The 14,580-nt window shown below is 49.0% G+C and overlaps 1 protein-coding gene across 2 annotated transcripts in view; it reads right to left on the bottom strand.

Annotated features, from left to right (window-relative positions):
- The window catches only part of SCTR (secretin receptor), a 93,726-nt gene that overhangs the window by 55,388 nt on the left and 23,758 nt on the right, over nt 1–14,580 (bottom strand). For both annotated transcript variants that reach the window (XM_068246326.1, XM_068246327.1), the window contains exon 2: nt 8,556–8,668. In XM_068246326.1, the coding sequence (XP_068102427.1) occupies nt 8,556–8,600 (45 nt within the window). In that variant the 5' untranslated portion in view covers nt 8,601–8,668. The remainder of the gene's footprint in view (nt 1–8,555; nt 8,669–14,580) is intronic.

The raw sequence follows: 14,580 nt of genomic DNA, 5'->3' as shown, positions 1-14,580 counted from the left end.
GGGGTCCCAGCCTTGTTTGTAGCTCAAATAAGGCTGCTCCCCGCTTGATCTGGTCAAACCCGCAGTCGGGAACCGTATACGCAGGCGTGCCGCGGGCCGCTTCCTGACACAGGTCCCGTAAGGCCTTGAGCCCACTAGAAAGCGTAAAGCGCTATGACAATCACCAGCAATGTGTGATAGCGTTTTGCAAGCGATTTCTCTACTCCTATACAATTCCTTAGAATGGAAACGCCCCCAAAATGCTGCATATCCTGATTGTGATTTCCTGAATCGCAATCGCTTTACTGGAATCTGCACCATCCATTCACATTGGCAGATCGCTCAGGGAAATCGCTAGTGATTGAAAGCTATCCCCAAACGTTCAAAAAAATTTGAGTAAAAAATTGTTAGAGTGATGAGAAATTCTGATCGGAAGTGAAATCGTTCCCTACACCATCAGCTAACCAATCATTGCTTCCTATCTATCACGACCAACAAGAAAATCCACATTTTGGTTTGACGAAAATTAAATCGGACGATTGTTTTTATAATCGTTCGTAATCGATTGTGCCCATCAACTGGGATTATTTACAATCAATCCGATCAGAATTTCTGATCGCTCGAACGATTTTTCTCTAGAAATTGTACCGTTAGTCGCCACCTTTACTCAATCACGCTACAATAGCTGATCGGATGTGAATGAAATTTGGCACACACATAGTACATTACCTGGAATAACATATAGGAGACTTTTTATTCCCATAACCAAAAAGGGGGCGGAGACAAATACAAATTTGACTGGGAAAATGTAAACTGCGGCCATTCTTACACTGTTATTGGCAGGGTTCTCAAACTTTGCACAGTTGGTCACTGGGTGACTGGGATTAATATTCAGAAAAGTGGGTGGAGCCTACAAAAGCCAATGAAAATGTACCTATTGATTATTAAGGGGAATATTTCATTGCTGGGATTCCTGCACTGTTAAAGGATACCCAAAGTGACATGTGACATGATGATATAGTTATGTGTATGTACAGTGCCTAGCACACACATAACTGTGCTGTGTTCCTTTTTTTCTTTCTCTGCCTGAAAGAGTTAAATATCAGGTATGTAAGTGGCTGACTCAGTCCTGACTCAGACAGGAAGTGACTACGATGTGACCCTGTAACAACTTTACCTGTCTGTGGCGGTTCCCGCAATGCTCCTCACGGCGTCTCCGGTGGGACTCGATTGTGCAGGGGATCCTCCGCGTCATCCCCTCCGGCCAGCGTCTCCAGCACAGCCGCAGCGTGTCAGGAAGTATGCATAGTGTCCCTAGACGCACGCGAGCCAGAGCGGGTCTTACAGGTTAAGGAGGCGTGTCTGAAGGTAGACCGTCCTCCTGTGGGCTGGGCTCATTCCCTCTCCCAGAGTATATAGGCCAGGCAAGACATTCGCTTGCCGGCCTTGATACTAATCAGTTTGCTGGTTTCAGGTTCTCTGAGCTACATTGATATATTTTGTAGACGCACAATATATATGTACTTCAGTTAGTCAGTCTTTATTATTTTCGTATATATATTCTGTATCTGTCCTTCAAGCCTGGCACCCAAGACCCATCAGCAGCCATAAATGCGTGTCTAGTGGATTTACAAAATTGGATGAACACCAGCTGGCTGAGGCTGAACTCTGACAAAACAGAGGTGTTGGTGGTAGGTGGTCCACACATGATGGATAAAGTTCAAACCGCTCACCACCTCAAACTAGCAATTGGGGGAGATACTGTACAGTATAAAGACTCTGTGCGAAACCTTGGGGTGATCCTGGATGGAAATCTAAAACTCAGACAGCAGGTATCAGCTGTCGTCAAGTCTTCCTTCTTCCATCTAAGAAATATAGCGAAAATAAAACACCTTATCCCAGCTGAAGACCTACCTGCCCTGGTTCACGCATTTGTATCCTCCCGCCTAGACTACTGCAACGCCCTGTTAATCGGATCTACAGATAAGGTTCTGCGCCCCTTACAGCTAGTACAGAATGCTGCAGCCAGACTCCTAGCCAATGCCCCCCGCAGCTCACACATCACCCCAGTACTGCAAACTCTTCACTGGTTGCCAGTAAAATGGAGAATCAATTTTAAGATCTGCCTGCTGACATTCAAGGCTCTACACCACATGGGACCCAAATACATAGCGGATCTATTGGAACTTTATGCCCCTCCACGCACCCTCCGCTCTGCCAACAAGATGAAGCTGGTTATTCCCAGGATACACTTAACATTTGGTGCTCGGGCCTTTTCCTATGCAGCCCCTACTCTATGGAACTCACTTCCACAATCAGTACGAGAGGCTCCTTCTCTGGACAGCTTTAAAAAAAGGCTAAAAACTCACCTCTTTTCCCTAGCCTTTGAGACTGCATAATGCAGGGTCACAGCGCTTTGAGTCCCCAGGGAGAAAAGCGCTATATAAATATTATTGTTATTGTTATTGTTATTATTATTATTGTAACATCTCATTGTATATTATCTGTGTACCGACTTTTGCCTGCCTCTTGACCTTGCTCCTGTTTAGTCCTTCTGTACCGCTGCCATCTGATAATTGTTACCGACTTGGCCTGCCTCTGACTACGTTATTGCCTCATCCTTACATTTAGACTGACATCTGATCTTGTGTATGGCCCTGCTCGAATATTGACTACATATTAGCCTCATTACTCTGTACCTTGATATCTCTGACTCTATGTTGACTACGGACCGGTCCGGACCTTACATACTTATTGTTTGTATATTTGTACGTTACTCATCTCTGTGTTAGCTGCCCCACGTTACGCTATCTCATCCCGCACCAGCGTGACAGACCCTCACTGATAAGAAAATCCAACCATAAAACACTTTCCTAGCAGAAAATGGCTTCTGAGAGCAAGAAAGAGATAAAAAGGGGAATTTCTTATCAGTGAGGGTCACACTGTAGTCACTTCCTGTCTGAGTCAGGATTGAGTCAGCCACTTACATACCTGATATTTAACTCTTTCAGGCAGAGAAAGAAAAAAAGGAACACAGCATAGTTATTTGTGTACTAGGCACTGTACATACCCATGTCTATCATCATGTCACACGTCACTTTGGGTATCCTTTAATGGCACAAGCCTCAAACCTGGTACAGTTGGTCATTGGGTGACTGGGGTTCAAAGTCAGAAAAGGAGGTGGAGCCACAAACAGCCAATCAGATTTGTTTCATTTCAATGCAAATTATTGATGTCAAAGTTTGTCATTGAGTAATTGAGTGTTAGGGTTAGAAAAAGTGGACAGAGCCAAATAACAATATTAATCCACTCAGAGCCAGAACAATATTAATCCACTCTGGTTAAAGTCTGTCCACCTTGAACCACTCTCCAGTTGGGTCAAAAACACAGGTGTAATCTAACAGGAAGACAGAGCGCTCTATGGCGCATTACCAGACAAAAGTTTAACTCAGGCAAAGTAAGTATCTACTTACAAGATTAAAAAGAAGTGATCGCATATATCAAAGCCAGCAAGCGTCTCCCGTCTCTCTGTGGCTGTGAAAACTGCCAGGCTGTGGCCAGCAGTGTGGCGTCCGGTGGTCAGGATAGTCCACTAACAGGATGGGGCGTGTCCTGGCGAACGACGTGCCTCTAGAGTGATGACGCGTTTCGGCAATCACTGCCTTCGTCAGATCACGCTGGGGCACAGGCGCAGGCGATATACCGTATATTCCGGCATATAAGACGGCTGTGCGTATAAGACGACCCCCCAACTGTGAAGGATTGCGGAAAAGCCGCCGCGTGCTCTGACGGCGCAGCGGCTAGTTCCGCGTTCAGCCCGGCGGTTTCTGCGCGGCGAAATGTGTCTGATGTGGTTCAGCCTTCCTGTGCACATAGGCTGAGGAATACACGCGCGCGCGCCGAGAGGCAGAAGCTTTATGGGAAGCAGAAAGGGGTCAGCTGACTCTACTGGTCAGCTGATCCCAGAACGGACGGCGGTTGGCTGAAGGGGACTGGGCGGCGCTGATCTGCGCTGCACTATATAGCTGCATCTCCTTCAGTCTCACGTTGTCTGCCGTTGCGAATGCTTATGTGTTGGCATACAGACCACAGTCAGATCCTACAGTGTGTTAAGAGCCAGGTGGACCTGGGGATTCACACTGAGCTAGATTACTCTTGTGGCTTTACTGTTATGCTTTAGACCAGTTCCAGGGTGTTGTGACTACGGACCTCACACCCAAGACTAGGATACTGTGTCAGTTCTATGTGATGCTTTAGACCAGTTCCAGGGTGTTGTGACTACGGACCTCACACCCAAGACTAGGATACTGTGTCAGTTCTATGTTATGCTTTAGACCAGTTCCGGGGTGTTGTGACTACGGACCTCACACCCAAGACTAGGATACTGTGTCAGTTCTATGTTATGCTCTAGACTAGTTCCGGGGTGTTGTGACTACGGACCTCACACCCAAGACTAGGATACTGTGTCAGTTCTATGTTATGCTTTAGACCAGTTCCGGGGTGTTGTGACTATGGACCTCACACCCAAGACTAGGATACTGTGTCAGTTCTATGTTATGCTCTAGACTAGTTCCAGGGTGTTGTGACTACGGACCTCACACCCAAGACTAGGATACTGTGTCAGTTCTATGTTATGCTCTAGACTAGTTCCGGGGTGTTGTGATCACGGACCTCACACCCAGAGCTAGGATTGTATTGTATGTGTATTTGCCTTAGCCCGGTTCCAGGGCATAGAGAATAGGCCCTCACACCTAGTTAGGGCCAGTCTGTTCATATTAGCAGCAGGACTTACTGCAACTCAGCCTGGGCCCCTCTCCTAGGGAGTCCTCAGGCTACAGGAATATTCCCCACAGTCAAGGGAGTATTCCTCAAGTCACTCAGGCCACCGGGGTCTCTGGTGGTCTATGCTCAGAGTGGTACTGTTACACCAAACACTCACATTATACTGGTGTCCAGAGGTTAGACATACCGGGATTATTGGTGATGCTGCAGATAATCCATAATCTGGTGTATATCTGTATTACTGGTGATTCTGCAGATCACCAGTAATCAGATTCTCTCTGCGTGTTGACACCCATCGCTACACCAACTTTTCCAGTTACAGGGGGGGGGGGGGGCAGCTGGCGATATCCACTCCTAATACAAATCTCTATACACTGGACCAGATCATACTCAATACAGTAAATACATAATAATATCACTGGATAACTTGTACTTTCATACTTGGCCACAAGAGAGCAGCATTGCATTAGACTTTTTCTGACTTATTTCTCCCCACATATAAAAAAATACATAATATTATTTATATAACACTGACATCTCTAGTAGCACTTTACAGAGTACAGTCATGTCACTAACTATCCTCAGAGGAGCTCACACTCTAATCCTGCCAAAGTCATAGTCTAATGTCTTACCATATTATTATTATGTATTTATACAGCACTGACATCCTCTGCAGCACATTACAGAGTACATAGTCATGTCACTGACTGTCCTCAGAGGAGCTCACGCTCTAATCCTACCATAGTCATAGTCTAATGTCCTACTATATTATTATTATGTATTTATATAGCACTGACATCTTCTGCAGCACATTACAGAGTACATAGTCATGTCACTGACTGTCCTCAGAGGAGCTCACACTCTAATCCTACCATAGTCATAATCTAATGTCCTGCCATATTATTATTATTATGTATTTATATAGCACTGACATCTCCTGCAGCACATTACAGAGTACATAGTCATGTCACTAACTATCCTCAGAGGAGCTCACACTCTAATCCTGCCATAGTCATAGTCTAATGTCCTACCATATTATTATTATGTATTTATATAGCACTGACATCTTCTGCAGCACATTACAGAGTACATAGTCATGTCACTGACTGTCCTCAGAGGAGCTCACACTCTAATCCTACCATAGTCTAATGTCCTACCATATTATTATTATTATGTATTTATATAGCAGTGACATCTTCTGCACCACATTACAGAGTACATAGTCTTGTCACTGACTGTCCTCAGAGAAGCTCACAATCTAATCCTGTCAAAGTCATAGTCTAATGTCTTACCATATTATTATTATGTATTTATACAGCACTGACATCTTCTGCAGCACATTACAGAGTACATAGTCATGTCACTGACTGTCCTCAGAGAAGCTCACACTCTAATCCTACCATAGTCATAATCTAATGTCCTGCCATATTATTATTATGTATTTATACAGCACTGACATCCTCTGCAGCTCATTACAGAGTACATAGTCATGTCACTGACTGTCCTCAGAGGAGCTCACACTCTAATCCTACCATAGTCATAGTGTAATGTACTACCATATTATTATGATGTATTTACATAGCACTGACATCTCCTGCAGCACATTACAGAGTACATAGTCATGTCACTAACTATCCTCAGAGGAGCTCACACTCTAATCCTGCCATAGTCATAGTCTAATGTCCTACCATATTATTATTATGTATTTATATAGCACTGACATCTTCTGCAGCACATTACAGAGTACATAGTCATGTCACTGACTGTCCTCAGAGGAGCTCACACTCTAATCCTACCATAGTCTAATGTCCTACCATATTATTATTATGTATTTATATAGCAGTGACATCTTCTGCACCACATTACAGAGTACATAGTCATGTCACTGACTGTCCTCAGAGAAGCTCACACTCTAATCCTACCATAGTCATAATCTAATGTCCTGCCATATTATTATTATGTATTTATACAGCACTGACATCCTCTGCAGCACATTACAGAGTACATAGTCATGTCACTGACTGTCCTCAGGAGGAGCTCACACTCTAATCCTACCATAGTCATAGTGTAATGTACTACCATATTATTATTATGTATTTACATAGCACTGACATCTCCTGCAGCACATTACAGAGTACATAGTCATGTCACTAACTATCCTCAGAGGAGCTCACACTCTAATCCTGCCATAGTCATAGTCTAATGTCCTACCATATTATTATTATGTATTTATATAGCACTGACATCTTCTGCAGCACATTACAGAGTACATAGTCATGTCACTGACTGTCCTCAGAGGAGCTCACACTCTAATCCTACCATAGTCTAATGTCCTACCATATTATTATTATGTATTTATATAGCACTGACATCTTCTGCAGCACATTACAGAGTACATAGTCTTGTCACTGACTGTCCTCAGAGGAGCTCACACTCTAATCCTACCATAGTCATAGTCTAATGTCCTACCATATTATTATTATGTATTTATATAGCACTGACATCTCCTGTAGCACATTACAGAGTACATAGTCATGTCACTGACTGTCCTCAGAGGAGCTCACAATCTAATCCTAACATAGTCATAGTCTAATGTCCTACCATATTATTATTATGTATTTATATAGCAGTGACATCTTCTGCAGCACTGCACAGAGTACAGAGTCATGTCACTGACTGTCCTTAGCCAGGTCTTCCTCTTTTCACTGCAGAGGTCTTCTGTTCCCCGCAAGCAGTCTCCATGCCTGCCCTGCTTATATACAGGTTTCTGTTTCCTGTTGTTGCTGAGACTTCAGAGATATTTCCATGATGGGAATGGAGCCCAAATCAGCTTCACTGTCATTTTCCCATCCTAGAAAAATGTGGAGTCTATACCCTGCTGCCTTCACACAGCTCCCCCATAATGCGGGGTGCAGGCTACAGACCCCCCTGCACCTCATACCACACACCTGGCCTGAGAGGGATACAGAGGCTGCCATATTTATTTCCTGTTAAACAATACCGGTTGCCTGGCTGTCCTGCTGATCTATTTGGCTGCAGTAGTGTCTGAATCACACACCTGAAACAAGCATGCAGCTAATCCAGTGACACTACAGTCAGAGCACCTGATCTGCTGCATGCTTGTTCAGGGGCTGTGGCTAAAGGTATTAGAGGCAGAGAATCAGCAGGACAGCCAGGTAACTGGTATAGCTTAAAAGCAACTAAATATGGCCGCCTCCATGTACCTTTGCTTCTGGTTCCCTTTAATACTTTCAGCCACAGCCCCTGAACAAGCATGCAGCAGATCAGGTGCTCTGACTGAAGTCAGACTGGATTAGCTGCATGCTTGTTTCAGGTGTGTGATTCAGCCACTACTGCAGTCAAATAGATCAACAGGACTGCCAGGCAACTGGTATTGTGTAACAGGAAATACATATGGCAGCCTCCATACCACTGTCACTTCAGGTGCGCTTTAAGATGAGCAGGGTTAGGATCTCTCTCAGTGGTAGGATGTGTCCCACGTCTGCCTAACACAAATTCTGCATAACCTGTTAGACATCCAAAGCTGCTGTGCAAAGTGGCAACTGTCACATGTCACATAACACCGTGTGGCTCAGAGATATGAAATGTATTACTAGCATCACATATAAATCTAATAGATCACCCAGCAGGAGGATGCAGGGGATGGGGGGATCAGAGACCCCCAGAAACATCAGCCAGCGACCTGGGGCTGAGGCACTATTTCAGTAGCACCAGAGCTTGCAATCTACAGTCCGGAAGCCCCCTGCTACACACAGACCCCCCGATATACTCACAGGGGAGGCGGCAGAGAGAAGCAGGGCCAGGATGAGGGTCCCCATGGCGGAATGTTGCTGCTCAGCCTCCGGTGGTCTTGGTCATGGTTGTCCTCTGGTCTCGCAGGACATCTCTGGTGAGAGAAGAGGAAGGAGTGTTAGACAGAGGCTGGGAGAGGCAGAGTTTATCCCTCAGTAACCCCTCCTCTGTATGACCACAATGCCTCCACTCAGCCTCCACTATCGCCTGCCAGGTGATTTATTAACACATTTTATCAGCCGCCGCTTGGCAGCCTTCAATGTTTGTGTTTTCCATTTGTGAAAAATGCTTCGCAGAGGATCGTTTACTATTTCTGGAGCCAGAGAACAGTTATCAATAATTACACCTCATGTGTGCAGAGAAATCATCTACAGGGCCGTTTCTAGCCTCTGTCCTCCCAGGCAAGAAGTCCTATGTCACCCCCCCCCCCGGCAAAAAACCATACACACACACAGTAGAATATAAACCATGTGGCGTATAGGGTGGATGCACAATACAGGGAGTCCCTGTGATACAACCAACCTGCTGATCCTGTCGCATTTCATGGCACACCCCTTTCCTGCACTCCCCCAGCTTAGTGTGTAAATGCAGAGTATAGTGCAGCAGAAGCTGTGCTCTCACCTCTCTGCTGGAGTCCAGTGCTGTGCCTGTGTGACCATCCTGTCTGTCCCCATCCCCTTCCTGCACAACTCCAGCTTAGTGTGTAAATGCAGAGTATAGTGCAGCAGAAGCTGTGCTCTCACCTCTCCGCTGTAGTCCAGTGCTGTGCCTGTGTGACCATCCTGTCTGTCCCTATCCCCCTCCTGCTCTCCCCCAGCTTAGTGTGTAAATGCAGAGTATAGTGCAGCAGAAGCTGTGCTCTCACCTCTCCGCTGGAGTCCAGTGCTGTGCCTGTGTGACCATCCTGTCTGTCCCCATCCCCCTCCTGCTCTCCCCCAGCTTAGTGTGTAAATGCAGAGTATAGTGCAGCAGAAGCTGTGCTCTCACCTCTCCGCTGGAGTCCAGTGCTGTGCCTGTGTGACCATCCTGTCTGTCCCCATCCCCCTCCTGCTCTCCCCCAGCTTAGTGTGTAAATGCAGAGTATAGTGCAGCAGAAGCTGTGCTCTCACCTCTCTGCTGGAGTCCAGTGCTGTGCCTGTGTGACCATCCTGTCTGTCCCCATCCCCTTCCTGCACAACTCCAGCTTAGTGTGTAAATGCAGAGTATAGTGCAGCAGAAGCTGTGCTCTCACCTCTCCGCTGTAGTCCAGTGCTGTGCCTGTGTGACCATCCTGTCTGTCCCTATCCCCCTCCTGCTCTCCCCCAGCTTAGTGTGTAAATGCAGAGTATAGTGCAGCAGAAGCTGTGCTCTCACCTCTCCGCTGGAGTCCAGTGCTGTGCCTGTGTGACCATCCTGTCTGTCCCCATCCCTTTCCTGCACTCCCCCAGCTTAGTGTGTAAATGCAGAGTATAGTGCAGCAGAAGCTGTGCTCTCACCTCTCTGCTGGAGTCCAGTGCTGTGCCTGTGCGACCATCCTGTCTGTCCCCATCCCCCTCCTGCACTCCCCCAGCTTAGTGTGTAAATGCAGAGTGTAGTGCAGCAGAAGCTGTGCTCTCACCTCTCCGCTGGAGTCCAGTGCTGTGCCTGTGTGACCATCCTGTCTGTCCCCATCCCCCTCCTGCTCTCCCCCAGCTTAGTGTGTAAATGCAGAGTATAGTGCAGCAGAAGCTGTGCTCTCACCTCTCTGCTGGAGTCCAGTGCTGTGCCTGTGTGACCATCCTGTCTGTCCCCATCCCCTTCCTGCACAACTCCAGCTTAGTGTGTAAATGCAGAGTATAGTGCAGCAGAAGCTGTGCTCTCACCTCTCCGCTGTAGTCCAGTGCTGTGCCTGTGTGACCATCCTGTCTGTCCCTATCCCCCTCCTGCTCTCCCCCAGCTTAGTGTGTAAATGCAGAGTATAGTGCAGCAGAAGCTGTGCTCTCACCTCTCCGCTGGAGTCCAGTGCTGTGCCTGTGTGACCATCCTGTCTGTCCCCATCCCTTTCCTGCACTCCCCCAGCTTAGTGTGTAAATGCAGAGTATAGTGCAGCAGAAGCTGTGCTCTCACCTCTCTGCTGGAGTCCAGTGCTGTGCCTGTGCGACCATCCTGTCTGTCCCCATCCCCCTCCTGCACTCCCCCAGCTTAGTGTGTAAATGCAGAGTGTAGTGCAGCAGAAGCTGTGCTCTCACCTCTCCGCTGTAGTCCAGTGCTGTGCCTGTGTGACCATCCTGTCTGTCCCTATCCCCCTCCTGCTCTCCCCCAGCTTAGTGTGTAAATGCAGAGTATAGTGCAGCAGAAGCTGTGCTCTCACCTCTCCGCTGGAGTCCAGTGCTGTGCCTGTGTGACCATCCTGTCTGTCCCCATCCCCTTCCTGCACTCCCCCAGCTTAGTGTGTAAATGCAGAGTATAGTGCAGCAGAAGCTGTGCTCTCACCTCTCTGCTGGAGTCCAGTGCTGTGCCTGTGCGACCATCCTGTCTGTCCACATCCCCCTCCTGCTCTCCCCCAGCTTAGTGTGTAAATGCAGAGTATAGTGCAGCAGAAGCTGTGCTCTCACCTCTCCGCTGGAGTCCAGTGCTGTGCCTGTGTGACCATCCTGTCTGTCCCCATCCCCCTCCTGCACTCCCCCAGCTTAGTGTGTAAATGCAGAGTATAGTGCAGCAGAAGCTGTGCTCTCACCTCTCTGCTGGAGTCCAGTGCTGTGCCTGTGCGACCATCCTGTCTGTCCCCATCCCCCTCCTGCACTCCCCCAGCTTAGTGTGTAAATGCAGAGTGTAGTGCAGCAGAAGCTGTGCTCTCACCTCTCCGCTGTAGTCCAGTGCTGTGCCTGTGTGACCATCCTGTCTGTCCCTATCCCCCTCCTGCTCTCCCCCAGCTTAGTGTGTAAATGCAGAGTATAGTGCAGCAGAAGCTGTGCTCTCACCTCTCCGCTGGAGTCCAGTGCTGTGCCTGTGTGACCATCCTGTCTGTCCCCATCCCCTTCCTGCACTCCCCCAGCTTAGTGTGTAAATGCAGAGTATAGTGCAGCAGAAGCTGTGCTCTCACCTCTCTGCTGGAGTCCAGTGCTGTGCCTGTGCGACCATCCTGTCTGTCCACATCCCCCTCCTGCTCTCCCCCAGCTTAGTGTGTAAATGCAGAGTATAGTGCAGCAGAAGCTGTGCTCTCACCTCTCCGCTGGAGTCCAGTGCTGTGCCTGTGTGACCATCCTGTCTGTCCCCATCCCCCTCCTGCACTCCCCCAGCTTAGTGTGTAAATGCAGAGTATAGTGCAGCAGAAGCTGTGCTCTCACCTCTCTGCTGGAGTTCAGTGCTGTGCCTGTGTGACCATCCTGTCTGTCCCCATCCCCTTCCTGCACTCCCCCAGCTTAGTGTGTAATGCAGAGTATAGTGCAGCAGAAGCTGTGCTCTCACCTCTCTGCTGGAGTCCACTGCTGTGCCTGTGTGACCATCCTGTCTGTCCCCATCCCCTTCCTGCACTCCACCAGCTTAGTGTGTAAATTCAGAGTATAGTGCAGCAGAAGCTGTGCTCTCACCTCTCCCCCTAGCCCAGCATCTCTTACATGTACCGTGATTTCACGCGACATGACGAGATTGGGGAGCCAGCACTAGAGCAAGCAGGAGACAGACGGGATGGTCACACAGGCACAGCGCTGGACTCTGGCAGGGAGTTGAGAGCAAAGCTTCTGCTACACTAGACTCTGCATTTCCACGCTAAGCTGGGGGAGTGCAGGAAGGGGACTGGGACAGATAGTGGCACAAGGGGACATAAGGAGGCACAGGGAGTCCCTGAGATACAAACAACTTGCTGATCCTGTTGCATTTCGTTGCACAACCCTTTCCTGCACTCCCCCAGCTTAGTGTGTAAATGCAAAGTATAGTGCAGCAGAAGCTGTGTTCTCACCCCTCTACTGGAGTCCAGTGCTGTGCCTGTGTGACCATCCTGTCTGTCCCTGTCCCCCTCCTGCTCTACCCCAGCTTAGAGTGTAAATGCAGAGTATAGTGCAGCAGAAGCTGTACTCTCACCTCTCCGCTGGAGTCCAGTGCTGTGCTTCTGCCTGTCTACTCACCACTCCACCTAGTGCCCAGCATCTCCTACCACATGAGCATGATTACACGCTACATGAGGAGAGCCAGCACTAGAGGGAGCAGTAGACAGAGAGAATGGTCACACAGGCACAGCACTGGACTGCAGCGGAAAGGTGAGAGCACAGCTTCTGCTGCACTATACTCTGCATTTACACACTAAGCTGGAGTTGTACAGGAAGGGGATGGGGACAGACAGGATGGTCACACAGGCACAGCACTGGACTCCAGTGGAGAGGTGAGAGCACAGCTTCTGCTGCACTACACTCTGCATTTACACACTAAGCTGGGGGAGTGCAGGAAGGGGATGGGGACAGACAGGACGGTCGCACAGGCACAGCACTGGACTCCAGCAGAGAGGTGAGAGCACAGCTTCTGCTGCACTATACTCTGCATTTACACACTAAGCTGGGGGAGTGCAGGAAGGGGATGGGGACAGACAGGACGGTCGCACAGGCACAGCACTGGACTCCAGCAGAGAGGTGAGAGCACAGCTTCTGCTGCACTATACTCTGCATTTACACACTAAGCTGGAGTTGTACAGGAAGGGGATGGGGACAGACAGGATGGTCACACAGGCACAGCACTGGACTCCAGTGGAGAGGTGAGAGCACAGCTTCTGCTGCACTACACTCTGCATTTACACACTAAGCTGGGGGAGTGCAGGAAGGGGATGGGGACAGACAGGATGGTCGCACAGGCACAGCACTGGACTCCAGCAGAGAGGTGAGAGCACAGCTTCTGCTGCACTATACTCTGCATTTACACACTAAGGTGGGGGACTGCAGGAGGGGGATGGGGACAGACAGGAAGGTCACACAGGCACAGCACTGGACTCCAGCAGAGAGGTGAGAACACAGCTTCTGCTGCACTATACTCTGCATTTACACACTGGGCTGGGGGAGCAGGAGGGGGATTCCCCCGGTTCAGCGTGTCATTGTTCTGTCCCCCCCCCCCCCCCGTGTCAGCATGTCATTGTCCTGTCCCCCCCCCCCCCCCCGTGTCAGCACGTCATTGTCCTGTGCCCCCCAGTGTCAGTATATCTATCAGTGAGGGGGTAGTTTTCCACCTTCCGGAAGGCGCCATGTTTCCCCTCCTCCCACAGCGGCAGCTTTAGGGGTTAATCTGTGTTTTGCAGGGTGAGGATTAGTCTGGAGAGCGGATTATTAATAAGGGACAGGAAGCAGCGGATTATTAATAAGGGACAGGAAGCAGCAGAAATGTTTCCACAGAGTATTTACACACACAGGCCAGGAGACTGGCTGCAAGAGGAAGATGGTGGGAGATGGAGTCTCCGCACCCCCGCCATTAGCTCCCCCCTCTTTATAATCAGCTGGTATACTGCTCCGCCCTCACACCTCTGCCATCAGCCCCCTCCCCCGCTTTATAACCTCACACCTCCGCCATCAGCTCCCCCCCCCCCTTTATAACATCACACCTCCGCTCGTATAATGCTCCACCCTCACACCTCCGCCATCAGCCCCCCCTCTTTATAATCAGCTAGTATAATGCTCCGCCCTCACACCTCTGCCATCAGCCCCCTCCCCCGCTTTATAACCTCACACCTCTGCCATCAGCCCCTCCTGCTTAATAATCATTAATCAGCTCAAATAATGCTCCGCCTTCACACCCCCACCATCAGTCCCCCTCTTTATAATCAGCTCATATAATGCTCCACCTTCAATCCCCCGCCATCACCCCCCTCCCCCCCCCCGCTTTATAATCAGATCTCCAGTTTCACCCACCATCAGCCCCCCCTTCTTTATAATCAGCTCTCCTCCTTCACACCCCCACCATCACCCCTCCTAATTATAATCAGCTCATATAATGCTCCGCCCTCAATCCCCCCCCCTGCCATCAGCCCCCTCCCCCTCTTTATAATCAGCTCTCTGCCTTCACACAGATAAG

This window comes from Hyperolius riggenbachi, chromosome 7 (assembly GCF_040937935.1).
Source record: "Hyperolius riggenbachi isolate aHypRig1 chromosome 7, aHypRig1.pri, whole genome shotgun sequence".
Taxonomy (NCBI): Eukaryota; Metazoa; Chordata; class Amphibia; order Anura; family Hyperoliidae; genus Hyperolius; species Hyperolius riggenbachi.
This window is presented reverse-complemented; position numbering and strand designations above follow the sequence as displayed.